The sequence below is a fragment of the Eubalaena glacialis genome, chromosome 6 (assembly GCF_028564815.1).
Source record: "Eubalaena glacialis isolate mEubGla1 chromosome 6, mEubGla1.1.hap2.+ XY, whole genome shotgun sequence".
In the NCBI taxonomy this organism is placed as follows: Eukaryota; Metazoa; Chordata; class Mammalia; order Artiodactyla; family Balaenidae; genus Eubalaena; species Eubalaena glacialis.
Genome location: NC_083721.1, coordinates 81568341 through 81594382, shown reverse-complemented (window position 1 = coordinate 81594382; position 26042 = coordinate 81568341). Strand labels below are relative to the sequence as shown.

Below are 26042 nucleotides of genomic sequence, written 5' to 3'. Positions count from 1 at the left end.
AAGCCTCTTATACTCTGGTCACAGCGATTGCTCAGAGATGGGAATGTAACCCTGACCAGGCCAATGAAAGCCTACCTTGGGAATTTTGCTAGAAGGTCCTTCTCTGCTGGGGTTGCTAAGCTGCTGGCTATAAGCCCAGATTTGCCAAAGATCACTTCATGGAAAGTTTGTAGAAAAACTTGCTACTAATGGAAAAACCAAACCAAACCAAAAGACATCCTCCTCTCCACCTGCTCCCTCTGTAAACTCTCTTCTCTTCAGAACTAATTCTGGGCTTTGGATCTCCTCGCTTCCAAACTTTCGGGGACCTGGCTTTGAGGATTCGCACCCCTCTCCTCTGTCTTGCATCTCTCCTTTGTCTATGCCTCCAAAACATGATCAAGACCTCTCATCCTAAAAATCAAATTTCCATTTTCCCTGATTCTCATTCATTCCACAGTGTCTCCCTCTCCTCGCTTCCATAGTCAAGCTTCTGGAAAGAGGAGTTGACACCCAGTATCCACATCCTTCCCTGTCCTTTGGAGGTGGATTCAAAAGAAGAAAGTGCCATGCTCCACACAAACTTGGACATAAAGTGGCCATTTGAATATTTAATAGATCTGTAATCATAGATGGAGATAGAATGACTCTGGGCCCATAACTGGAACTTCAAAGATGATATTTACATGTATAGGAGAACACTATTTCTGAAATTTTATCTCACGTATTCTTCATCTCTAGGAAATCTCATTGCCTTGTGGCTGCCCACTGTTAAAGTTGGAGCATCTGTTATTTTAGGTGAGGCTGGATACAGCTTTGACTTTTGGAAGAGCAAAGCAGAAGCCAAAGTCTGGAAATACAAACCCATTTGAAGAGTCAGACTCTGTGGTAAGAATAAAAGATTTGTAGGTTTCAAGGAAGCAAAACCTGGAGAACTGAGCATATAAACCACAGAGAAGGGAGGATGTAAGGGCAGTGTGCTATCTCAGGAAAGAGATAAAAACCTAGGGGAAGCCTGGAGAGAGAAAGAGAAGGAGGGAGGGTGTGGGAGGGAGGGGGAAAGAGAGAGAGAGAGAAGAGGGAAAGAAGCAGGAGAAGAAAGAGGTGGTGGAGGAGGAAGAGGAGGAGGATTAAGGACGAGGAGGATAAAGTAAGAGGGAGGGAGGGTTAAGGACTTCAGCATGAGCGCGGGCCTGCTCCCTGGATCCTCTCTCAGAGTTGACAGTAGAGACCGGGTCCCAGCACCCAGGAAAGTCTAGCCTGGAAGCATCCTCTGGACTGTCCTGGGTCATTTGCACTGTTGATCACTTTATCCTTCTTGACACGTTCCCTCCTTGGCTTCTGAAGCTCCTCTCTTCCTGTGTTTCTGATTCCTCTTTCTTGTCTCTTTCTTGGGGTTTCTCTTCTCCTCTCCATGCCGTCCATGCTCGTGTTTCCCTTTTTGAGTCCTCAGCCCCCTTTTCTTTTCTCTTCCAGTAGATAATGCCATCTCCTCCCATGCCGTCATACCATTTAGACCCTGATGAATTTCAGATCAGTGTCTCTAATCTGCCCTTTCCTCTGAACTGATCCTTACATCTCCAGCTGGATTGCACATAAACTCCTCAAGCACAGAAAACCCAAGTCCTGGTCTCCACCCTTCACCACCCATCTGTCTCCCCTTTGTTATTCCAGATGTCTGTTAATGTCTGCACGGACTGCATCCTCGTTGCCTCCCTCTTCTTCAACACCCGTATTTAATCAGCCACTAAACTGGTAAAAAAAAGTCACCAGAAGAAGCAGAGAGTAATGTCACAATGTGCTCTCCATGCAACCTCATGACACCTGTGTCTCAATATGTCACAACATAAAGTCCAAATATCTAGAGGAAAGTAAAACTCTGAAATGTAATAGAATACAAGACATGATAATCTTTGAAATCAGCTACATATAAAGTATAAGGCATAATGTAAGATTCCTTTAGCTCTCAATAGTGTAAAAAGCATGACAGTTTCATTATGATACAAACCCCAAACAAAGGCAAACTAGGAGCGCATTGTATGGAGAGCCCTCACTGACAGATTAGCTTGTGTCACTCCACACCTCTGTGTCTGCACTATTTCACACGATGCCTCTACACCAAGCCCTGCCCAATACACTACTTAGATGTTTTCAAACTCCCTCACGCCCACATCTGCAGTGTCATGCCCACATCTGCAGTGTCACGCCCACATCTGCAGTGTCACGCCCACATCTGCAGTGTCACGCCCTAGGCCCGGGGGGTTTTCACCACCTCTCTCCAGAATGGTTGCTGCAGTTTCCCAACCGCTCTCTCTAGCTCGGTCCTTCCCCCACCCCTCCACTCTTCACAGCCTGCTGCTGACGCCCCAACCTGCTGATTCAGAATTTCCCATGGGTGAGACCCAGGAATCTGCATTCCTAACAAGCAGCCCAGGTGATACTGATATACCCCAAACTAGAGAATCACTGGTTACAGGACAGAGCACAAACACAGAATGACCTTCGAGGCTCTGTCCACCTTCCCCTCATCCCCTCTGCCCCCACTCTACCCAGGGCACACTTTCCTGCTTGATCTTTGTCCCCTCTCCCCTTCTCTCCCATCTCCCAGTGCGTTCTTTGTAACCTCTCTGGAAAGCTATCCAGATCCTCTTCAGCTGTATGAACCTCCCCCTCCTTAAGCTCCCGAAGTACTGCAATCTCCACTCCTCTAATGCCGTTAATTCCCTTTGCCTGTGTGAGACCTAGGTGCACACGGTCTTGCCTTGCATGCTCATTCGAGCTCTTTGAACTCAAGGAATTAAATGGCAGGCACTTCTGTGATGGAACGGGCAGCCTTCGAGAGGACACATGTCCATAACCGACTCCATTCCTCATCCCCCTTTCTTGGAAGATGTCCAGGTGACAAAAATTGTACTTTTTCTGCAATGGGAGAGATTTTGGCTTAATGAGGGGCCAGGTTTTCTTCAAAAAGTCAAAACAAACAAACATCAACAATAACCGAACCCCAAAACAAAGGCTGTTGGTTATCCACAGAGGGTTTATTTCCACTTTAGTCCCCTGATGGGAGAAACGGAGTGCAGAGGAAACTTACAGAGGAGTGAAGCTTGTGATATAAAATATACAAAATACAGTATCCTCTACATGCACTGTTCATACACATAGGAGTGTGCTTCCAGGACCCGATTGGAAAAGTGGACGCTTCCCAATTGCTCCCTTGGAATCCCTCTCAGGGCTTCTTCTTTCTCTGATGGAGAGTCCCCAGGGGAGAAGGAGGATGATCAGCCCTGTGAGGGCCAGGGAGAGGCTGTTGGCATTGGAAGCACCGAACGTTGGAGCTGGAAGGACCCTGAGGGGGATCTGATGCCTTCCTTTTACAGATGGGGAAACTGAGGCCCAGAGAAGGAAAGTGATTTGTCAAAGGTTACACAGCCAGTTGGGGGCAGAGCTGGGGCTAGAACCCAGGACTCTGGGCTCTCCCTCTCTTCTCACTGTCTTTCACGGGCAAGTCCCTGCTTCTCTTGGCTCTGGCTCCTGGAAACTGGAGGACTGGATCCCTCTGGACATCCATGCTGGGTGTGTTCTCTGTAGAGCTCAGACCGCAGACACGCTGGGCAGTCTGGTGGGATTGGGTCACTCCTATGTCCTGAGCCCTCCTTCTCCTGTTTCCCTGTCCAGAGGCACAGCGGAGGATGGTGTGAGCCTTCTCTTTCTCCAAACAATCCAGTTGAGTCTCCACGCCCGAGGCTGAGGCTCAGGTAGCCTTTTCAGATGACACATTTCAAGGCTGGAAGGTTGCTTCGTGCTTGTCTGGAGTGTCAGGTGTGGACACCCATGTGGTCAGCTGGTATTCGGGAGTGATGTATGGGTCCCAATGATGTGTTCGGAGTTGTTGGTAGGAATTTAACGGGGTTGGGGAGTCTCCCGCTGCTCTTCTCCTCCCCCCAGTCACCACAGAGCTCCCCAGCTTTCTCTTTGTCCTTTGAAATTCCTTTAACAGGGAACAGAAGGGATAAGGCTTGGACTGCAAGAAGTTTTGGGAGAGAAAACCCAGGGACAAAAGTACTACAAGGCATTACACTCCGAGAGAGGGGCCTCGGGGTGTCATCCCTGTCTCCCCAAACCTGAGGAGTTTTCTGCTAGAATGTACCCAGAGGGCAAAGCTGGGAGAATACACGGACTTAGCTCAAGGCAAGGAAACATTTTCTAACAGTCAGGTCCAAGCTCAGTTACGCCAAGAGTGAGACCAGGGCCACTGGGTTTGACAAATGACTAGGAGTGAACGAGGCCCCTGGGGTAAGCACTCGGGAGAGGAGTAGGGGGGTACTGGCCCCAGTCTAGCTCCCTCACTGTACTGTGGGGAGAAGGAGGCCTGGAGAGGGGAGGGGACTCGCCCAGGGCCAGCGACCCAGGTCTCCTGTGCAGGGCCTTTTTCCTGTACCACACTGCTGCCTCTCAGGGACCCAGGGGCTGTCTTGGGAGGGTGGGAGCGGCGTGGTCCATCCCACTGGTCACATGAGTAACGTGGAGCGTGCCGTCTTTGGGAGCGTGCGGTGCAGCCTCGCTCGGGCTGGCCAGGGCAGGCGCCCCGAGGACGTCAGGCAGCTCACCGCTCCACCTGGAGCTCCCCCAGGCCCCGCGGGGAGCCTATCTGCTCCCACACCCAGTCCACGTAGTTGGAGACCTTGGTGTAGACCCCATACACCTGCTTGCTGCCACATTCTTCGGGGCCCCCCCAGGACACCAGGCCTTGGGCCACCCAGCGCTGGCTCGAGTCGTCGAGGACGACAAAGGCGCCGCCGCTGTCCCCCAGGCACGTGTCCTTGCCACCCTCGTAGTAGCCGGCACAGAACATGTTCTCTGTGACGCTGTAGTTGCCTGACCGGGACTCGTAGCTGGTCTTGCACTCGGCGTGCGGCACCACGGGTAACTTGACGTACTGCAGGACGTCTGACAAGGTCCGCGTGCCACTGCTGATGATCTCGTCCACCGTCACGTTAGGATTGGAGATGCCCCAACCAGCTACCAGCCCCAGCATGTGGGGTGCCGGGCCTTCGGGCTCGGGCTGCGGCAGGCACACGGGCATGATGTGAGGCCCCAGGGGCACGGGCTCCCGCAGCTGCACCAGAGCGATGTCGTGGTTGTAGTTCTGGATGTCGAAGTCCGGGTGGAGCACCACTCGGGCGGCCGAGCTGTTGACAGCCCCCGATTTGTCCCGCACGTCATGCAGGCCCAGGTAGACGGTGACGTGTTCCTTGGAGACCGGTGTCACCGTGTTGTCTCGGCGCTGGGAGCGCAGCACGTGGGCTGCCGTGAGGATCCAGGACTCAGAGAGCAAGGCCCCGCTCCCAAACCACTTGTCATTGGGCACCCTTGAGGTGTCCTCCACCACGATCAGGGCCTGCCATGGGAAGAGGCCGGGCTCAGCATTCCGGCCCCCGATGATCCGCTTGACCAGGTTTGGCAGGGAGCGGGAGGGCTGACCACACACTGTAAGGAGAAGGAGGGGGCGGGGACAAGAGACAGAGACGGGTCAGGTCAGCCAGGTGGAAAGACCCTCTGAAAGAAATGCACATCTCACCCACTGTAGATTATGCCACCACGGACCCTACTCTACATCACAGAGCCATGCTAGCCTGGGAAAGCTCCGAGTGGGGTCATCTTTGGCCTAAGTCTTTCTAGTCTGGCCCATCTGTAGTTGGACCCTTCTGTAGCCAGGGCCATCTAGGGACCAGACCATTTTATATGTGGGCCTTCAACATTCTGAACCATTCCAGCCAAGATCACTTGTGGCCTGGATCATCTTTAGCCAAGACTATCTCTAGCAGTGGTCACTTTGCCCCTTTCTTCCCTAGAAAGGCATCTCAGAACCCAGATGTGGTCCATGCTGTAGGTACTTAGAAAACTTCTGAAAACCACAGGTCAATGGCTTTGAGAGATGGAAGGAAATTAAAATACTGTCTAGCAGGTCACAGCAAACACTGGACCGGGAACTGAGACACCTGGGGCCTTGAACTGGCTTTTCTCTCCTCTGTCCTGTGTGACTCTGGGTAATGAAATTTCCTTCTCTGGATTTCAATTTTTGATCTGCTAAATAAGGCAGTTTGGTCAAGATGATCTCCAAGGATCCTTTAAATTCCAAATTCCTTTGATTTTTATTTCATTTGCCCTGCTCACCCCCATTTTATAGGTGAGTAGCACTCTCCAGAGGTTAAATGACTAGCCCAAAGTCACATTGCTATTAAGTTGAGTAGCAGGGGCTTAACTAGACTCTAAGATGAATGTCTTATCCCTGTATCCCACAGTGCCTCATTACATATAAAGATTTTCTTCTCTGGCCTAAAGGACACATGATGTGAAGGGATGCCCAGGGCATCCAACGTTAGGGAAAGGTGGCATAATCTACAAGCAATGATGCATAGGCTCTGCTCTACCCATCATTGCACCCAGGAACCCCGTAGTACCTTCAGGGGAAGAAGAAAGCTCTGATCAAACTTCGTTCTACCGAGTTGTACCCCGAGCATGCACATGCACCACCAGCCTCCTGTAGCCAAACGCCTTTGGCCCATGAGCAGAGGGTCTTCAGAACCAGCCCCCCGCTGCCTAAGAACAAGCTCCCAAGGGCCCCTCCCAGCAGGGTGCTTAGGTCTGGGGGCTAAGCCTGGTATGAGCGTGGACCTCCTCTTGGTTGCAAATTGCCAGGCTACACCCCTTGGCCTGGAATACTTTCAGCAGTCCTTTAAAGACCAAGGAGCATTTGAGTTTTCTTGGCAACTCTGAGAGGTCAGGCTTCCAGCAACCTAATGCTTTTCAGATGCTCTTCTTCTGTATGCCAAATGCTTCTTACGTGATCCTGAGGCACCCTGCTGTTCACCCCAGGCCAGACGTGAGCTGGGTTTTGCTAACTGTCTGTGGCAGGCCTTTCAGAGCTGAAGGCCAGACTCCCAATTATAAGCAGCAGCCTACAAAGTGACTTCTCCAGGCAGGTCTGTGACTGGCCCTGCAAAACAGCTCATTGAGTGCTCATAGGCCCTCATCTGGTGAGGGACATGTCTGTGGCTCAGTCCATGGTCACAGCAAAGCCAGCACTGAATGGCGCCTTTTTCCCACCAAGGTGCCAGTGGCATACTCCAGGTCAGAGTGTCTGAGCGGGGGAAGCTTGGAGAACAGCTAATTTACAGATGGAAAACTTGAGGTTCAAAGAAGGCAAGTGACATACTCAAAGTCATTAGTGGCAGAGCCAGAAATGGAGCCTGTTTCTTTGGACTCTGGCTTCATTTTTTTCCACTAAAGTCTGTTTTTCTTCTTGATATGCTCTTGTCCTTTTAAGAGGTTGAATGATGCAGCAAGCCTTTGAGAGTGCTCATTGAAATGGGGCCATTCTTTTAGGCTGCTACCGTTCTCCATCCAGTCTTTCCTGAGGCAAAGGATTCACCTTGAAATACTAGAGCTTCAGCTGTGCTGAAGTCAGATTTGGGCTCTAGAAGACTGGAGGTACTGAGGGAGGGCCCTAAAAGCAGAAATGTGATATTCGAGAATTCTGGGTTCATGAGGATGGCAGAGTCACGAATGGCTCAGCATTGCTTGTGTCGACATCAAAAGTCTTGGGTCCATCTTCCAGTTCTGCCTCTAACTTTTTGTAGGTAACCCTGGATGAATCATTACACCTCCCTGATCCTTAGTTTTCTCATGTGTAAAATAAGGGGCAAATAATATTTTCTTAACAGTTTCCTTGGAAAGGTGGGATATTATGATGCCAGATGAAATGGCTTTCTCCATTCTGGCTTGCCTTTGGGTTCAATCTCAGTGTTTTAGGGGGGAGAATTTAGAATTCTCTGGCCTGGTCCAATGATACACGATGTTCTGCTCAATACCAGGTGTTAAAAGAATTTCATGACTCATTGTATCCAAGATGCTTTGTATGAATCTAGAGGACGAGGACCATTAAGAGTCATAGAATGTCAGGGATCACCTGGTCCTGCTCCCTCACTTCTGAGGTATGAAATCCTAGCCCCAGAGAGGTGAGGTTACCTACCAAAGCTTGCAATTAGGAAAAGACAACAGCGGGACCAAGACCCGGGCCCATGACTCCCAGCTCAGTGCCTCCTCCCCTTCTAGACACCGCAACATGGCTGCCCGGGATGGAATCCACCTGCAGTGCCATCTTCTTTGGCCCCCCTAGTATTTTAGCAAAATGGGGGTTTGGCCTCCAGTTTGCCAGAGCTCCACCATTCCCCATCTTCTCTGAGGCTTCTCCAGCCGTGGCCCCTGGGTATGCTCCTGGCTAAGCCTACCTGAGATGATGGGGATCAGTGGAGTGTGGACGGGTTGGCCTTTCCCCTGTTTCAGCTCCTCACGAATTCTTTGCGTTCTTTCTTAGACTTAAAGCCCTCTTAAGTGAAGTCTTCCTAACCAGTCCCCATCCCTTTACTCCCAGACAACTACATGCAGGAATTTCTTCCTTCTCTGGGAACTCGTAGCAGCTGTGATGGTCAGGGACATTTCCTATTACCACAACGTTCTTTGTTCGTTTTAAAGTGGGGTCAGTAGACAGGCTTGGAGGAGGTAGCAGTCACTAAGACTTGAGCGCGTTGCTCTTTGGAAGAACTTGTTGCTCTGTCCTATGGTCATTTGGTATTTGTCTGATTTCCACCTCCTCTGAAACACAGTGAGTGCTTGAGGACGAGGTGTCTACTTTCTCACTTTTCCTGGTGCACAGCCAGTGCAAACACCAACTGTGTGGGATGAAAAACCTGGTGGGAAGGGTGCAGAACTGCAGAGACAAGAGGCAAGAAGGCTCCTGGTGTGACAGAACAGGTTGAACATAGAGGCTGGTTGGTTTGAGAAGATGTGAGGCTAGGCTTTTCTGACCTTTGACCTTCTGACGTTATCTCTTAAAAATCAATCGAAGCATCATGACCCCCCCACCCCTTACTCCATTAACAGCCAGAGCACCTGTGGCCCGAGGGCCTGGCCTTAAGGCAGAGAACTTGAGGGTGAGGTACCTGGCAGGCAGGTGGGCTGGCTTCTCCCCAGGACTTCATTCATCCAGACTCCTTGGGCAGAACACGTATATACATCTGGGAGAGGGAGAAAAGGTTGAAGAAGAAGGAGAACATAGGTGATTTATAGCACATGGAAAATAGATCCAGGTTTTTAACTCCTCTGTTGTGGATCATTGCAAGTCTTCCAAAGAGTCTTTCTGATGCCGTTCTCTCTGAGCCAGTCCTGTCTGCAACTTGAAGCATCTTTCTAAACTGGGAATCGTTTCATTTCTGCTCAAAATCACAATAGCTCCCCACTGGCCTCAAAAATAAACAGGATGCTCTTCAGTATGGTGTCCAAGGCTCTGAGCAATCTGACTCCTGCCTGTCAGGGCCCCGCCCAGCCCCTGGAAGGCACCTCTCATCATTAGTCACACAGCTCTCTGTGGCGCACTTACCCTGCCCCCGCTTCTCCACTTAACAAACCCTTTCATAAACCACACTTGTGCCCACCATCTCATGAGGCTTACGCTAGCTCTGTGAATGCTACCACTATTCCCCTTCTGGAAGGAGGACTTGGAGGCTTTGAGAAATTAGGAGAATTTTCTTAGTGCTAGTCTGTGGTGGAAGCAGAACTGACTGGCCTTCACATCTCCTTGAGGGTTCCTTCTCTGCCAGAGGCTGTATGTCTGTGTGGGTACGGGGATGTCATGCAGCTTAACTCAGGGTGCAGGCCTGAGGCAGGGAGAGGTGAGGCATGTCTCCAAGGGTTTCTCTTCCCAATTCCTCCCAAATCATGACCATTGTTTCAGCCCCCGGACTAACCCTGAGACCTGGAGCGTGCGAGGAGGGAGTGGGCTGGTTTAGCGTGGAAGGCTCACCTGTGATACTGTGCAGCATCTTGTAGTAGGGCTGCTGGCAGGAGTATCTGATCTCAGATTTGTATGTGGTAAGGTTGTTTCTGGTGGAAAATGTGACCAGCCCGTTTTCCAGCTCTGCCGGGGCTCCACAGTCCACAACTGAGAGAGAAGAGAGTGAGACCCCTCAATCACCCCTTCCTCTTCTTCTTGGGGCCATCTGGTGCATGTCTCATACAATGTGCAGCTTGTACACTGCACACAACTCCAGAGAGCAACGTTATAGGCTATGCAAATGGTGGCCCTGCATTTGGGGTCTCTCCCATCTATGAGTACTGTGTGGTCAACTCACCTGGCCTGGTGTCAATTCCAGGGCAGGGGCAGGTCTGCTGAGATTCAAGCAGATCCCCGTCTTCTCCCCACCAGGGCCCTTTCCTTGACTTCCAGTTCTATTGTGCAATCCTCTTATCCTCTTCTGTCCAAGCATGAAGCCCATGTCTCAGTGAGAAAATTCTGGCTCACATGAACCAAAGAACCTTCAGTTCTTCCAGACCCAACCACATGCTGAGTAAGAGCAATTATTGTGCTCACTTTGGAGCTTGGCATAAAAACAAACAAACAAAAAGAAACCCAGCTCCTGCATGAGTACACAGCCGCACCCTGCTGGCTCTCTGCAGGCACAGAAGGCAGAAGGGGGTCAGGAGGGACCAACTTTTAGTCTTCACCTACTCATTTTCTCTGGTTGTCGGTGGCTGGACGTTGGGGCTGGCTGTAGGGCAAGAGCAAAGACGCCTGCTCCTCGGAGGTGGTCTTAGGAGAGCTTGCCAGCCCAGCCAAGTCTCAGGGGAGGTGCTGGCACGAGTCTGCCAGGAGCCAGGTCGGGGGCTGAGGACCCAATTTGTCTAGGTCTCTTCAGGGGCCTTTGTTAGAAGATGGTGCTCATTTCTAAGGAAATCCTCATCTTAGTTCAAACAGCCTCTGCCAGAATTGAAGAATCCCAGAGGACTGAGAACTTCGCAGGTGGAAAGGAACCTGAAGTCAAGCAACCTAGAACATCATCTTTACCTACAGATGAGCCCAGGGGGGAGACTTGACTGGTCTAAGGTCACAGAGTGAGTTACAGTCAGAGAACTAGACCTGACCTTAAACTCAGTGTTTTTTTAAGTAAACCAGACTCATGGTCCTTAGGATCTGTTTTCTAGTGAAAGCGGCCTGTAATCAATATTAGCTGGGTAATGGTGGACATTAGTTGTCCATCTTCTGATAATTTCAGAGGATCACATTCTAAAGGCAGAGTTTCCCTCCTCCTGAATTTTACCTGGTCACCTTGGGAAACAGAGATAGGGGCAATTTACCTCTGAGATGCTATTCAGAAATTGTGATTTTTAACTTTAGGACTCCAAATTTATATTTTTGATTGAACAGAGAGTTATCTAACTGAAAATACAGATGATTCTAAGACCCTTCAGGGTGGAGGAGAGGGATGAAGCATGGGAGTAAAAGCAGGTAGGTACCTCCTGTCTACAAGGAAGGCAAACGCCAAGAGAACTGGTTAGTGTTGTTTCCTGGCCTTCAATCCCCCTGGACAAATCGCTCCCATTTGTTTTGATCTCCCAAAGGTAGAGACACCCTTCTACTCTGAGGAGAAAGCACGTAAGGGTCAGCACTATGATAACAAGAGGCAATAATATTTACTATCTAAAGCTATCAACAATTTTAAAAGTATTTTCCTGCAGAGTCTCTAAGCAGATTTTTCTTCCTTTTTTAGGAAATACCACTGATTAGTGCCTGGATCTTTGTATTACTCTTGAGTCCCTTAACTTCGGTCTAGCAATTTATTTTGCCCAAATTATCCTCAAGACCTAATACCTAGTTCTGGGTGGAGGATTCCAGGGTCAGTCGTAGACATAGCTAGGTGGTCAGGCCGTTGAGAGCCTGTACGCAGCCAGCACCAGTGCAGAGAGATTGTCTGGACAGAGGGCCTGCTTTCACTTTACTCCAGAGAAGTAACTTTTCCCACTGTTGAAGCTGGTTTTACAACCAGACACAGGGGGTGACAGATAGTGGAAAATAGAGGGTCATTTCAGTTTGGGTATAGTGAGTGGGGAAGAGGTGAACCTTTTCCCCAAGTCTACAGTGGCAGGCAAAGAGCCATGTGTCTCTGGGACCTAGAGACAGCTTCCCTTTCGGAAGGCCCTTTGAGTTCTGCCTGCCACAATCCAAGATGCTAGATCCAGACCCTGCTTCCTCAGTTAGTCCATCTTCTATGCTTGGGAAAGGGTCTCATCATCTTCTCTAAAGTGTGTCTGGCCATTTCCACACTCTGGGATCAAAACGCTCTTTCTTTCCCCTTTCCTTTGGCCTCCCATTCTCATCAGTCTCTGGGTTGGGTTGTGCCACCCACACCCTGTCTCCACTGTCACTCTTCCTGCCATTTGCTTTCCTTCAGACATGTCTTTCTTGACCTGCCGCCCTGAGGATACATTGACACAGTCTTGGGGCTTCCTAGGGAACCACACACAATCAGCTCACCAGGCCCTCAGGTCCCAGGGATGCCCCTGACCTGCCCCACCCCACTTTCATCTTCGTCCCTCCTGTGGTGCCCTTGCACTCCAGCGTCACACACCCCTCACTGTGCTGCTGCTTTCCCTACACAGGAAATCCTGTGGTTCATGCTCTGGTCGCCCTCCAGGCCTTGATCGAACATCGCTGCTTCTTGAAAGGCTTTTCTCATTCTTCTAATTGGATAGAGCTGCTTCCTCATTTCTCCTTGCATGGCCCTTTATTCACTGCTCTCTGAGGCATGTATCTTAAGTTGCCTGGTACTGCAATTATTTGGGTTTATATCATATCTTCTGTCTAAATTACGATCCCCTCTCTCACACTGAGTACAAGACCTGTTATACTTTGTGGTCTTAAAAATATTGATTCAACTGATGCTTATCTTTAGTGATTGCCCCATCTCCTCTCTCAAGGCTACCCTTGACCTAGGATGGTGCTGCAGTCTCCGGACCATTCATTGTCCGACTTTGCAGGATTCTGCCTTCATCAAGAGGCCATTCAATCAGCAAATAGACTGAGCAGTCACAATGTAATGCAGGGGTGCTCTGATATGTCTACCCAGATTTTGTTCAGGCTGAAGCAGAGATTCCCACCCTCCACAGCCCTTTCTGTGTCATTATTTATGACCCATTGATGTCCCATGGCACCAGAGCTAAGGACTGCTGCTTTCAGGCGTGATACCTATCTTTTGAAAAACTTTAATTAGGGAATTTTCAGAAATGCAAAATTTGTAAACCCCAGAGGAAAGATCTGATGATGCAATTTCAGCCCTGTGTTAGGTATAGGTGGAAGAGAAACTCTTGGGCATGAGAATAGGTCTAGGTTTCCTAAAAATCCATGCTATATGAGTTATTGTTAGCTTCACCTACTCATGGTTGTTAAGAAAGTAGCAATGGGGACAAATATTAAAGTCATAAAGTCACAGGCATTCTGGCCCATTTAAACTTGAAGTGTGGAGTGGAAATCAGGGCCCACTTTGACCTGGTCCACCTAAGACCATGTGAATGTCTCTAGAATGAAAGCCATTTTTCCTTTGAGAAGAGTATAGTCCACATAGAAGTGCTAAAAAAAAAAATCCCCCATTATCTTTTCATTATCTTTCCAGCATAATGTTTGTATGATGGGTGAACCCTCAAAAGGAGAGTTGTTATATACGCCACGGTTTCAGCTGCTTAGGCCTGTGTTGCCTTGTTCAGCATCCATTCTAATCCGCACTGAAATGGGAAATGGAGTGTTGGCAGGATGGGGAGGGATGGAGGAGCTCTGGGACCCAGGGGTCTTGTGAGTGGTCCATTCCTGGATGTCTGCACTGTGTGGGGTCCCGCCATTCACTCTGCCACTTGCTCTGACTCAGGTTCGCTCTCCACATCCATTTCCGTTTCTGCCACCATGATGAAGATCAAAGAGGGGTCAGGAGGTAAAGAGAAAGGAAGCAGAGAGAAGGAGGGAGAGAGAAAAAGAAGAGAAAGAAAAATTAGCAAGCAAAGCAGAAACAGTTTCTGCAGGAAATACAGAAATCACTCCACCAGAATCGATTAAGAATGCATAGTGTAGGTACAGCCAGTGTGAAGGACAGCTTGGGATTGTGGAATGCGTACCATTCTGAGAATTTGCACAGTCATAAATCCTGGCTCATGGCAATGATAACATTCTGCCCGTGGAGCAAGCTTTGCATTCATCTGGTCCAAACCCTCATTTGGCAGATGGCATCAGAGTGGAGCAGGACTTGTTTGGGGTCACCCAGCAAGGTGGATGCAGGGCCAGAACCACAGCCCATAATTCCCACTTCCTGTTTTGGTGCAAGTTTCTTCACTGCACACGCACGCTTCCTGTCTGTTCCCAACCCCTTTCCCCACAGTCCCTGGGGACTCACAACTTCTCAGTCTTTTTTGTCTTTTTTGCATCTCGCCTAGGACCCAGCACATGCCTGGGACAAAAGTACTCAATAAGTACCTACTCAGTGAACAAGCAGAGATGCCGGGTGTGTCTGAGTGGGAAGTCTAATAGTCCTGACTCAGGCTATGCTGGGAGAACCAGGCCATATTAGGGAGGAAAAATTCCTCTTTTCTTTAGTACAAAATGACAGCATACCTTTGTATACTAGCATACGTCACATAAAAGAGCACCAGCAGATACATTAGTGCCTTACTCTATCCATACTTCCGTGACAATAAAAAGTGTGTGTTTCATCAGGGACAAAAAATTATTACCAACGTTTCCTACTTTCCAAGAGTATGAATGAGAGAAACCAAACCTCTTCCTATGAGGGGGTTGGGTAGGGGAAAGAAACAAGCTTTTACTGAGCTTTTACTTATTTCTGGTGCTCCATGGGTGTGATACGTACATTAACTCAGTCCACAGAACAATCAAGAAGGCAGGAAACTCAGGCCAAATGAGTCTCAGTCAACTGCTCACGCCTATTTAACTGGTGGAGTCTGGATTTGATCTAGAACTTCCTGTCTCCAAAGCAACATCCTGTCCTCTCTACCCCTCATCCTCTGCCTCGTCCTTCAGAGTGCCTCCTTGCCCTGTTCTGCAAAGTGCTTCACACAGAACTTAGTCACAGCACCACACACGAGCCACGTGTTGGAGGAGGTGGCAGACGTGTGTGTTGGCATTTAGTTCTTCAATGCCTGGGCCTTGTCTTTTCCATCTGAAGTCCCTGTGGACCTCTGCACAGGGGTCCAGTAAATGTCTGTTGAGACCTTTTGTTGCAGCCATAAAGTGCACCCATTTCCCACACTGGGCTCCAGCTTCTTCATCATATAGAAAAGAAAATTGAAAACAAGCACTTTCTGCTCCAAAATTATGCCTGGGATTTGCCTCAAGGGAGCACCACCCTGACAGTGTCCCCTCGGGGCAGTGGGAGTGGATCTGCCTGCCTACTGGACCCGAGCCATTTAGTAGAAGGGAAGAGGACAACACTCTAAAGTTTATATGAGGTCATGAAATGGGGCTGGGCAGGACCCACCCTAATTCTTGACTTCTCACCTCTCCATTCGAAAATATATCCTCCTTCCCTCCCTCCCTCTTTTCTCCTTCCTTCTCTGTCACCAGGCCTCCTCTCATCACCGTTGCCGCAGATAAGTTTTCTAAAATTGTGGTCCTTACAAGTCTTGCACTGAAATCACCTGGTTAGAGGCAGAGGGCGTGGTGGCTGGTGATTTGTATTTTTACAAAGCTCACTAGGTGATTTATATGGATTACATTATTTCCGAACCAGTGGAATATATTCTAGAATGTTAAAGCTAATCCAAAATCTTTATAGCTGAGGTGAAGGATCTTGTCCCTGGTCACAGCGTGGGTTAGGAGCAGAGCCAAGGCAAGAACTCTGGGTCCCAAGAACCAGTGCAGAACTGGACCCCCTGCTTCATGTAGGTTCACTGTGTTGACCACACAGCCCTTCCTGCACAGCCCCAGCTCATGAGCTGTCCCAGGAGACAGTGGATATAGCTGATGGCCACATAAAGACTGGCAAGGTCACTGGGCTCTGGGCACCAGTGCCAAAATAGTTTCCTGAATTAGCAATTGCCAGAGCTAGTTTCGAACCGGGAAACAAGCTATTCCTTTAGCAAATTTGGCAACCTGCCTGCAGGCAGAGGTAAAATTAGTATTTAGAAAACAAACTGGGACCCACAAGGTCCTTTTGGAATTCTAACATCTTATTGCTGAAAGAAACATTAATAAACTTTTGTCCAACCCCGATGTGTCTGTGGAATTCCTGCCCTAACCCGCTCAGAGTGTACCTGCCAGGATTCCCCCCTTGTGTGGGCTCTGCTCGGATCCCACCCGTGCTGGGGAGCTCATGATCCTTATAATCAACCGATGGTGTTTTCTTACTTTTACAGGTGGGAATCTTGTTACTCCATGTCCCATCCTTCAGACACTCGATCTGGAACGTGTCCATCTCCACATTATCCTGAGAAGAAACATGAAGAAGGTATGGGAAGAAGGAGGAGGGGGTGGGGTTTGTGGGTTTTCCCCAGTGAAAGCAGCTCGAACAGCAAAGGTGGCTGCCCTCCCCTGAGCTTTCCCAACCGTGGGCCTCCAAGGGCTTGAAGCTAAGGGGAAGACAGATGCTGAATTCATATCCCCCCGCTCCTACTCTGGAGATAGGCCAGGACTGCGTGCAAGAAGGGGTCCGGGAGGCTGTCCCTGAAGGGAAACCTGGACCCGTGACTCCTTCAGAGCAGCGGCTCTCACACCTGAGTGGGCAGCAGCACCCCTGAGTCCCCGAGGGCTTTTGCACAGGTCCCTGGGCCCTTCTGAATCAGTGGGTCTGGCCTGGGGACCACAGCTTTGCATTTCTAACAAGTGATGTGCTGATGCCATGGGGTCCTCACTTGGATTATCGTTCCCCGAGAGCAGCGGTCCACTAGCTTGGCTCACATCAGACGCACCCAGGCAACTTAACAGAGAACAGTCACTGGGCCCCGCCCCAGAGATCCTGCTTGAATTGATCTCAAGTGGGGTTCGGAGGTGATTTTTTGTTGTTGTTGTTGTTGTTTTTAAGTTAACCATGGGGTTCCTAGGAGAACGACTGTTTCAGAGAGCAAGCAATGCCCACTGCCACCTTTAAAATCTCTACTTCTATCCCAGGTTCCCCCCAAAAGCCTGACAAACTTTGTTAATGTTGTTTGTACTGGTTATCAGGCTGAATGGATTTGATGTTTTGCTCTGACTTTTGTGTCACTTTCAGAAATGAGAGTCTGGGACACACACTTTGAATTTTTAGAAGACTGGAATTTCTGATGCAGTTTGGAGGTTTATGGAGAAGCTAGGAAATACTGTGGTGGGACCAGGACAAGCTCTAGAAGCCCATCTGCCCTGGGAGGCTCTGGAGAATTTCTCTGGCCCAGATGACCTCCCTCCCCCGGCAGGACCCTGTACCTTCAGCACTTTGTAGCCTGTGTCACAGCTGATGAGCACCTGGTCTTTGAAAAAGTACTTGGCTTGCAAGGGCTCGATTTTCCCATCGACAGGAGGCTGCAGCTTGGGGCACTCATTCCCTGGTGGGGAACAATGAAAGGAGAAGGTGAGAAAACAAAGAAAAGTCTGGTCACGAGAGGCCATTCCCTAGAATGCAAGGCCTGATGAAGGTGGAAAAGCCACACAAAAAACATACCCCAAGGCTATGGGGGCCTGGACCTACCAGGCCCTGAAGAAGGCTTACTTTGGAAACTTGAGCGGGTCACTTTCCAACATGGACCTCTATTTCCTCATTTGTAAAATGAAGTGGTTGGCCAGATGATTTCATCAAAACTCAGGGTTGGAAAAGACATTAAATGTCACTGAATGCAACTCCTGTCTAATGTTTCCTTTACATCTTCTATAGTAGACCTCAGACATCTATTTGCATTCCTACAGGGACAGGGAGAGCGATACTTCCCAACCTGTATCTTTCATACTAGACTCCTCTGATTAAAGGAACACAATTTTCATATTCAACTGAAATTTATACCCTTGTAATTTTTACTCAGTGGGCATAGTTTGCTCTTTTGGGCCACGCACGATGACCCCACTCTTTCTTCCCAAGACCATACTTCAAAGTGTTAGAGAGACTGTGATTATATGCCCCTGAGCCCTCTCTTCAAAAGGCTAAATTGGATAGGATTCCTCTTTCCTGGACAAAGTCTCCTTTGTTAATATCCTCTTCCTGCCTCTCCCCACAAGCAGGCACTAAATGTGATGATGCAGGCAAGGCCAGGATAGTCTCTGAACTGGATTAGTCACACACAGCTGTGGTCTTGTCACTGATGTCTACCCCCTTCTTCCTCGAGTTACTGCAGGCCCGTTGGATCAAATACCTCCAGCAGGGTATGGACCAGGACTGGGTGCCTTGAGGTACTGGGGAATGAGGCCTGTGGGCTTTGTCAGTCTGGGGGACACATGGAGGCAAACGGCCATGGTGAAACATTTTGAGCTACAGACTCTCACCCAAATTCCTGCCCCAGACGTGAGGAGGGCTGGCACTGGAGGGGTCCTCCCCATGCCCAATGAATCACAGTGTGAAGGGGTGAAGTTCAGGAAACAATTTTTTTTTTTTTTAAATCTCCACATGTGATTCTGAAGTGCAGCCAGTTTTGAAATCTACATCTAGTACAAACCCACCATCATTGCTACCCTTGCACCCATTTTACAGATGGGAAACTGAGTCAGCAAAGAGAATTTGCCTCGGTCCCAAGCTGCTCACTGGCAGAGTTGGAAGTTCTGCCACATCCCCGGAGGAGCCCCAGGCCTGCTCCCCGTCACCACCTGGCCACTGCCCCATGAGGGCTGAGCATGGGAGCCAAGTGTGACCCAGGAGGGGAGAGGCCGTGTTACCTGTTGCCCTGTACAACAGCCTCCAGCCCCGGTTCTCGCCTGAGTTGTCACTGCGGAACAGGATCTGGACGCTGTGGCTCTGGGTATTGATGGGTTCTGGGGCTTTCTCTCCACAGAAGGGCCCCAGAACTTTTGGACCGGTTTTAATCTGTGAGGGGCAAGACAGAGAAAAAGCAGGGTCACACCTGAGTGGCAGTGGCTGCTGCAGGGATTGTCTCTACACTGCACCCGGGGGTTTTCTGGAAGCTTCGATGTGAGCCCATGGTGTTCACTCACATTTCTAGTGGGCATTACCATTCACCAAAGGGTTCCATCTCCACTCTCCCATTTACAGTTTACAATGACCCTGGAAGTGGACAAGGCAGGCTAATAATCCTCTGCTCATAGATGAATATATTATGGCTCAGAAAGGAGCACAGCCCTGTTCAGGTGCACAGGACAGAAAAGACCTTTGCTCGCAAAGACCCTGCAGCCTAGTTGGGGCAGACTAATAGATAATAAACAAAATAATTACAGGCTGTGGTAAGCATTATAAAAATAATCAGGATGATGTATATATATAGTATAAATATATGCTATATGTTTATGATTTACGTAGTAAAATCTATGTAGTTTGTATAATTCATCATTAATATAATAGATAATAACTTTAAATAGGAAGTCAGGGAAGGCCTCTTTGAGGAGGTGACATTGGATTTGAAATACGTAGGATGAGAAGGAGCTTGTCATTGGAAGAGGAGGGAAGAATACTTTCCAGGCAGCAAAAACAACTTATATGGAGGTTGAGGCCAAAGTTGGGAAAGAGCCTGGCAAGTATCAAGAACAGGAAGGATTTGCATTTCTCTAATGATTAGTGATGCTGAGCATCCTTTCATGTGTTTGTTGGCAATCTGTACAAACAATAAATGCTAGAGAGGGTGTGGAGAAAAGGGAACCCTCCTGCACTGTTGGTGGGAATGTAAATTGATACAGCCACTATGGAGAACAGTATGGAGGTCCCTTAAAAAACTAAAAATAGAACTACCATATGAGCCAGCAATCCCACTACTGGGCATATACCCAGAGAAAACTGTAATTCAAAAAGAGTCATGTACCACAATGTTCATTGCAGCTCTATTTACAATAGCCAGGACATGGAAGCAACCTAAGTGTCCATCGACAGATGAATGGATAAAGAAGATGTGGCACATAGATACAATGGAATATTACTCAGCCATAAAAAGAAATGAAATTGAGTTATTTGTAGTGAGGTGGATGGACCTAGAGTCTGTCATACAGAGTGAAGTAAGTCAGAAGGAGAAGAACAAATACCATATGCTAACACATATATATGGAATCTAAAAAAAAAAAAGGTCATGAAGAACCTAGGGGCAGGACAGAAATAAAGACGCAGACCTACTAGAGAATAGACTTGAGGACACGGGGAGGGGGAAGGGTAAGCTGGGACGAAGTGAGAGAGTGGCATGGACATATATACACTACCAAATGTAAAATAGATAGCTAGTGGGAAGCAGCCACATAGCACAGGGAGATCAGCTCGGTGCTTTGTGTCCACCTAGAGGGGTGGGTTAGGGAGGGTGGGAGGGAGACGCAAGAGGGAGGAGATATGGGGATATATATATACATATAGATGATTCACTTTGTTATAAGGCAGAAACTAACACAAAAATGTACAGCAATTATACTCCAATAAAGATGTTAAAAATAATTAAAAATAAATAAATAAATAAAAGAACAGGAAGTAAGCCAGTGGGGCTGGAACAGAGGGAATGGCCCAGCTTGAGGTTGGAAAGGCAGGCAAGGGCCATATTGTGTTGAGGAATTTATGTTTACTCCAAATACAATCTTGATGTAACCTGGCTTTCACAGAGTTTACCCTGGATTCTATGAGAGAGCAGACCGTGTAGAGCAAGAGTGGAAGCCAGCAAACCCACCAGGTAGCTTTGCAGTTGACCAGAAGAGAGCAGGGTTTGGACTCAGATGGAGGCATCGGGGATGGAGAGAAGGGAAGACGCATTCTGGGCTGGTCCAGATTTCCCAGCTCCCAGGCCTGGTCCTGCCTATGCCTTTAACTCTTTCTCCTTCCACCTCTGAGGACCAGCACTCTTTAACCCTCATTTGATGAATTCTATAATCCTGGGTACATCTTCATCTTGTCAGCCTTACTGTGGCAAGGGGGAAAAGTGAAGCCCCAAGAGGTTATGTGCCTGGATAAGGCTCATAGCATAGCTCCCAGGATATGATGTGTGGTAGACAGAGTTCTAAGATGGTCCCCATGACCTTCACCCTGGTGTTACTTCATGATGATGTTATGTTACCTGGCAGAAGGGATTTTGCAGGTGGGCAAAGGGCTAGTTTGGGATCAGGGAAGATTCCTAGACTGGATCCAATTAAGCTGGTAGATGTTATTTTAAATAATTATTTTTAGGAAGAAACCTGCTTGGCCCCCTATCCTGGAAGAAGGGAGGGCCAAGAATGTCAATTTTCCCAATTCATCCAAGATTCTCCAGCATTCCCAGGGCTTATGCCCACTGTCTTCTTACCTTGATGTAGTCATAGGGGCAGGACACCTCAGGATGGTCCTCAATGTCGAAAATGTCCTCAAACTGCAGGCTGATCATGAAACCCTCCTCCAGCTCAATGGTGTAGAGGCATTCGGAGCTCTTAGGGTAAGGGCTGGGGAAGTCGGGGCTGGTGATCACGCCAGCCCTCTGCGTGAAGAGGTTGTCACTGCACTCCACTGTGGGAAACACACCGGAGCAAAGTGGCACACCACACCCACGGCCACAGCAACCCCTTTCTTATCTGCTACTGTACAAGTTTCCCAGTGGTCCTGAGAGGCAAGTGGGGAAGGAGTCATTCTCCCCATTTTACAGATGGGGAAACTGAAGTTTAGTGAGAGGAAGTGATTTAACCAAGGTCACACACCCAGTAATTTGCAGAGTCAAGACTCAAAGGCAGTGAGTGTGATAAGCTTTCTTGTCAAATTCTCTGGTGTTCGTGGGGGGCTGGAGGGGTCTGAGATGGAGTGGTCCGGGAGAAAGTCTGGTCTTCTTTTGTCCTGCTCTCCCCTCAGCCCAGGACTCCATGGGGTCTCTGCTCAAAGCCTTCCTTGATCCCTCATATAACACAGGACCTTCACACGTACCCTCACTCTCTGGCCCTGGTCTTGCTTTGTTTCTCTTCATGCTGCTGACCACTGCTTGCCAGTATGAAATATATTTGTCAGTTGATTTTCCTGTCTCCACTAGACTGTAAGTTCCCTGAGCTCAGGGATTCTGCTCTGTTCCTCACCACAGCTGCAACCCAGCACCCAGGGTCCTGGATCCTGGCCATGGCTGAGCCCTGCCAAGGCCCTGTTGTTTGCCACCGAACCATTGTCCTTGGGCTAACCCGTCCTGGATCTGGCATGACAATTCTTCCTAAGCCTTTGTTTATCCTGTTTATTTGTAAACGAGAAAACTGTGGCCAGAAAGGGGGTGTGACTAACCTGAAGTCCCACAGCTATGAGCTGCAGAACAAGGTTTAGAGTCGTTTCTGAATCCCGAAGCTTTCATTTTCTACACCAACCACTTTCATGGGGAGAATATCGCCCCTAAGGGGGCCAAAACTGGTTCTTTGGGAGGGGGAGTTGTTACTCTTTTTATGCATAATACACAGATAGACATACAGTGCATAAGCATGTATACAGTATGTCTGTAGTATTAAAATTTCATGGGTGAGGCAATTAGGAAGAGAACGTTGAAAAAGGCTCCTGGGGGCAGAAGTGAAAATGAAAAACAGGATTGGGAAACATTGCTCATTCTTAGCCCCTCTGTACTCAGCACATAGTAGATACTCAATAAATACTTACTGAATGAAAACCATGGAAAATACAGCCTTCTTCAAGAAAACTCCTGTATGTGCCTGCTTTGTACTGATGGGTCCTATAGGGTTTTATTTGGAAGTAAGTAGAAGTTTTTGAAGGAGAAAGGAAAAAATTTCTTGTTTCCAGCTTTTCCTTCCTCCAATGATCCCTCACTCAGCTTCCAAGTGATCTTTCTAAAACACAGATCCTTACCCTGCAGTCATACTAATCTACTGGCAATTCCCCAAACATTCCAAATTCTGTCATGCTTCTGAATGTTTGCAGAAGCTGTTCTCTCTGCCTGGAGTGCCCTCCTTTCCTTGTTCTTTCTCCTTCATCAGGGGCACCATCTCTGAGAAGTGCTTGCTCACTTCTCTGTGCAGACTCAGGTCTGATGGTACCATGTCCACACTTCTTTTACAGCACTTACTACATTTTACCATTTTCCTATGTGGCTATTACCTGCTAGCCAGGAGGTCCTCATGGAAAGTGGTTGAGTCCTCCTATTTCTCCACCCCTGCCTCAGCCTGGAGACTGTGGCAGAGAAGGCACATTGATGAGAGGTGAAAGCAAAGGGAGCTAGAAGGAATGGGACATTTTCTTGCCATCTCTGTCTTTGCCTCTCTCTTCCCTCTTCTTTCCCTGGCACTGAGGTTCTCTCTATCACAGAGGAACTTGAGGGGCCATGAAAGAGCAGGAAAAAGGGACCTGGTGGGTGAAGCCTAGTTCATGGTTCAGGACTGGGAAACCTGGGTTTTCCCTTGACTTGGCCAGTTACTTACAGTAGAAGGGGAAATAGGGACTGAAGAGCAGAAATTCCTGCTGCCCAGGAAGAAAGATGGACTAGAGGCTAGGGTTTCTGAAATGCGGTCCTCTGAGAACCTGAACCCGACTTCCAGGCTGGTGGGCATTTCAGCATCTTTATCCCTGTGGTATGTGAGGCACAGCTCTCTGATTTCACTTTAAATCATTCCTACTGCACATCTGTCCTTCCTCTGAGCCTCCCCTAATCTTATCGGAAAATATGGCGCATAATGGTGATGCACAGAATCACTGCTGGGCCCCACCTCGGCATGTCCTGTTGTCTGTGTGGAGGATGTAGCCGAAGCGGCAGGAGCAGTAGTAGCCGCCGATGTAGTTATGGCAGTAGTGGTCGCAGGACAGCTCCTCGTCCTCCCGCTCCGTGCACTCGTCCACATCTGCGGGGCAGGTAGAGCCTCTCAGTCAACCAGTTCATGTGTGATGGTGAAGACAACAGCCGACATTTACAGAGCACTCAGTATGGGCCACTCACTGTGTTGGGCTGTTCCTGCATTCCCTCATTTAAGCCTCACCGAAGGCCCATAAGTAGCCATCATCTCCATTTACAAATGAGGAGACTTACCCAAGATCACAGAGAGCCTGGTTCAAACCCAGGCAACCTGACTCCTGGTGGTGCCACTGTTCTCTAACAGTTGTGATAAAAGCAAGCAGGACCATTATGATCCCCTTTCTATAGATGATGAAACTGAGACTTAGAGCCATTAAAGAACTGACTCCAAGTCACACCAAGAGTTCAGTGGTGGAGTCAGCATTCAAATCAAGGTGGGCTGGCTCTAGAATCCGGGCTCTTAACCTCTCCTCCATGCTGCTTCTCTCTTTCTAAGTCCCTATGGGGGTCAAGCCCTATCCTAGGCATTGGAAATATAAGGATAAAAATATGTATGTTCTCAACCCAGTTTAAAAATTGGAACATGCATTTCTTCCCAAAAGATACAGGAATGGCCACGAAGCACATGAAAAGATGCTCAGCATCACTAGGCACCAGGGAAATGCAAATTAAAACCATAATGAAGCACCACTACACACCCCATGGAATGGTTAAACATTTTTTAATTGATAACATCAAATGTTGGTGAGGATAAGGAGCAGCCAGAACTCTCATACATTGGTGGAGAGATACAAAATGGTGCAAACACTTTGGAAAAAGTTTGACAATTTCTTATAGAACTAAACATACACCTACCCTATGACTCAGCAATTCTGCTCCTAGATATATACCCAGCAGAAGTGAAAACATGTTTACAAAATGGCTTGTACAAAAATGTTCATAGAAATTTTATTAATGAGAGCCAAAAAATGGATAGAACCCAGGTGTCCATCAATAGGAGAATGGATAAATAGATTGCAATATAGTCATACAATGGAAAATTATTCTGCTAGGAAAACAAACAATTACTGATGCATTGCAACAACATGAATGAATATCAAAAACTTTATGCTGAGTAAAAGAATCCTCACCTCACAAAATATATTCGGTATGTGTTCATTTATATGTAGTTTTACAAGTGGTAAAGCTAATCTATGGTGGAAAAAAAATCAGGACAGTTGTGGCCTCTAAAGGAGGTGGGAGTAGGTTGCAATTGGGAAGGAGCACAAGGGAACTTTTTGGGTTAATGATAAAGCTCAACATCTTTTTAGGGGTTTGTGTTACACACAAATATAAATTTTTGAAAACTTAAATGTACTTAAGATTTGTGCATTTCATTGAATGTAAATTTTACATTAAAAGAAAAAAATGTGAATAGATTAGATAAACAATATGCATGCTAAAGTATTTAGGAAGAAGAGTACTGATGTCTGCAATTTATTTTGAAATGCATCAGAAAAGATGAATTAATGGATAGAGGATAGATAGATGGATAGATAAGTGATAGAGCAAATGCAGTAAGACATTACTGGTAGAATCTATGTGGTGAGTATAAGGTGTTCATTTTAAAGAAGAGAGCACAAGGCACTTTTAATCTTGAGAGAGAAAGGGAGACCTGGGGATGAGCCACCCACTTCTCTAACTTACCCACAGCCATGTAGTGGGCATCAAAGCCTGTGAATCGCTCCTCATTGGAGAAATCTGAGCGGAAAGTGATAGACATGAAGGAGCCAGGGGAGAGGACCACTTCCTGGCCAGGGGTCTGTTCTGTGTCTGTGGTCTCCCTGCCACAGAAGGTTGCCAGCACCTGGTCTTCAGTTTCTACCTTTAGGGTCAAAGAGAAAGGGAACAAGATGAGCAGCTTCCCAAATTAGCTTCTCTGCTGGTCTCCAGGAGAAAAGACGGAGGGCCTGCCCACAAGTAGACCAGGCAGCCTGGGAAAGCCAGAGAAAGGAGTTTAGGAATTCTGGGATTTGAGGAAAGACACATTACATGTTAAGTCAATGTGGCCGTCCAGTCACTGTTTCACTCATTTTGTTTAGGTCCATCAGAAGTAGCTTGACATTTGTCATTCCTGTTGACAACAAAATGGCTTACTTGTTAAAAATAACTCAGTGTTAAAATAAATAAATTTTAACATTGGATAATAGAGTAAGTAAATAAGAAGAGCTAGATAATCTCACAGATAGATTCTATACGCAACAGGAACTTACATTTCCAGGAAAAGAAAGTTTATACACAATATAAGTCATTCATTGAACATTCAGTGTGTGCCTGCCACAGAGCAAAGCGTGGGGTGGGGA

General features: G+C 48.0%; 1 protein-coding gene across 1 annotated transcript in view; it reads right to left on the bottom strand.

Annotated features, from left to right (window-relative positions):
* Positions 1–4582: 4582 nt before the first annotated feature.
* Positions 4583–26042, bottom strand: part of MASP1 (MBL associated serine protease 1) — a 39095-nt gene continuing 17635 nt past the window's right edge. The window contains exons 2-10 of the mRNA XM_061193290.1: positions 25387–25564; positions 23618–23749; positions 21247–21443; positions 18704–18851; positions 17270–17388; positions 16220–16298; positions 9842–9979; positions 8982–9056; positions 4583–5466 (exon numbers count right to left, since the gene is read on the bottom strand). Coding sequence (XP_061049273.1) covers positions 4583–5466; positions 8982–9056; positions 9842–9979; positions 16220–16298; positions 17270–17388; positions 18704–18851; positions 21247–21443; positions 23618–23749; positions 25387–25564 — 1950 coding nt within the window. The remainder of the gene's footprint in view (positions 5467–8981; positions 9057–9841; positions 9980–16219; positions 16299–17269; positions 17389–18703; positions 18852–21246; positions 21444–23617; positions 23750–25386; positions 25565–26042) is intronic.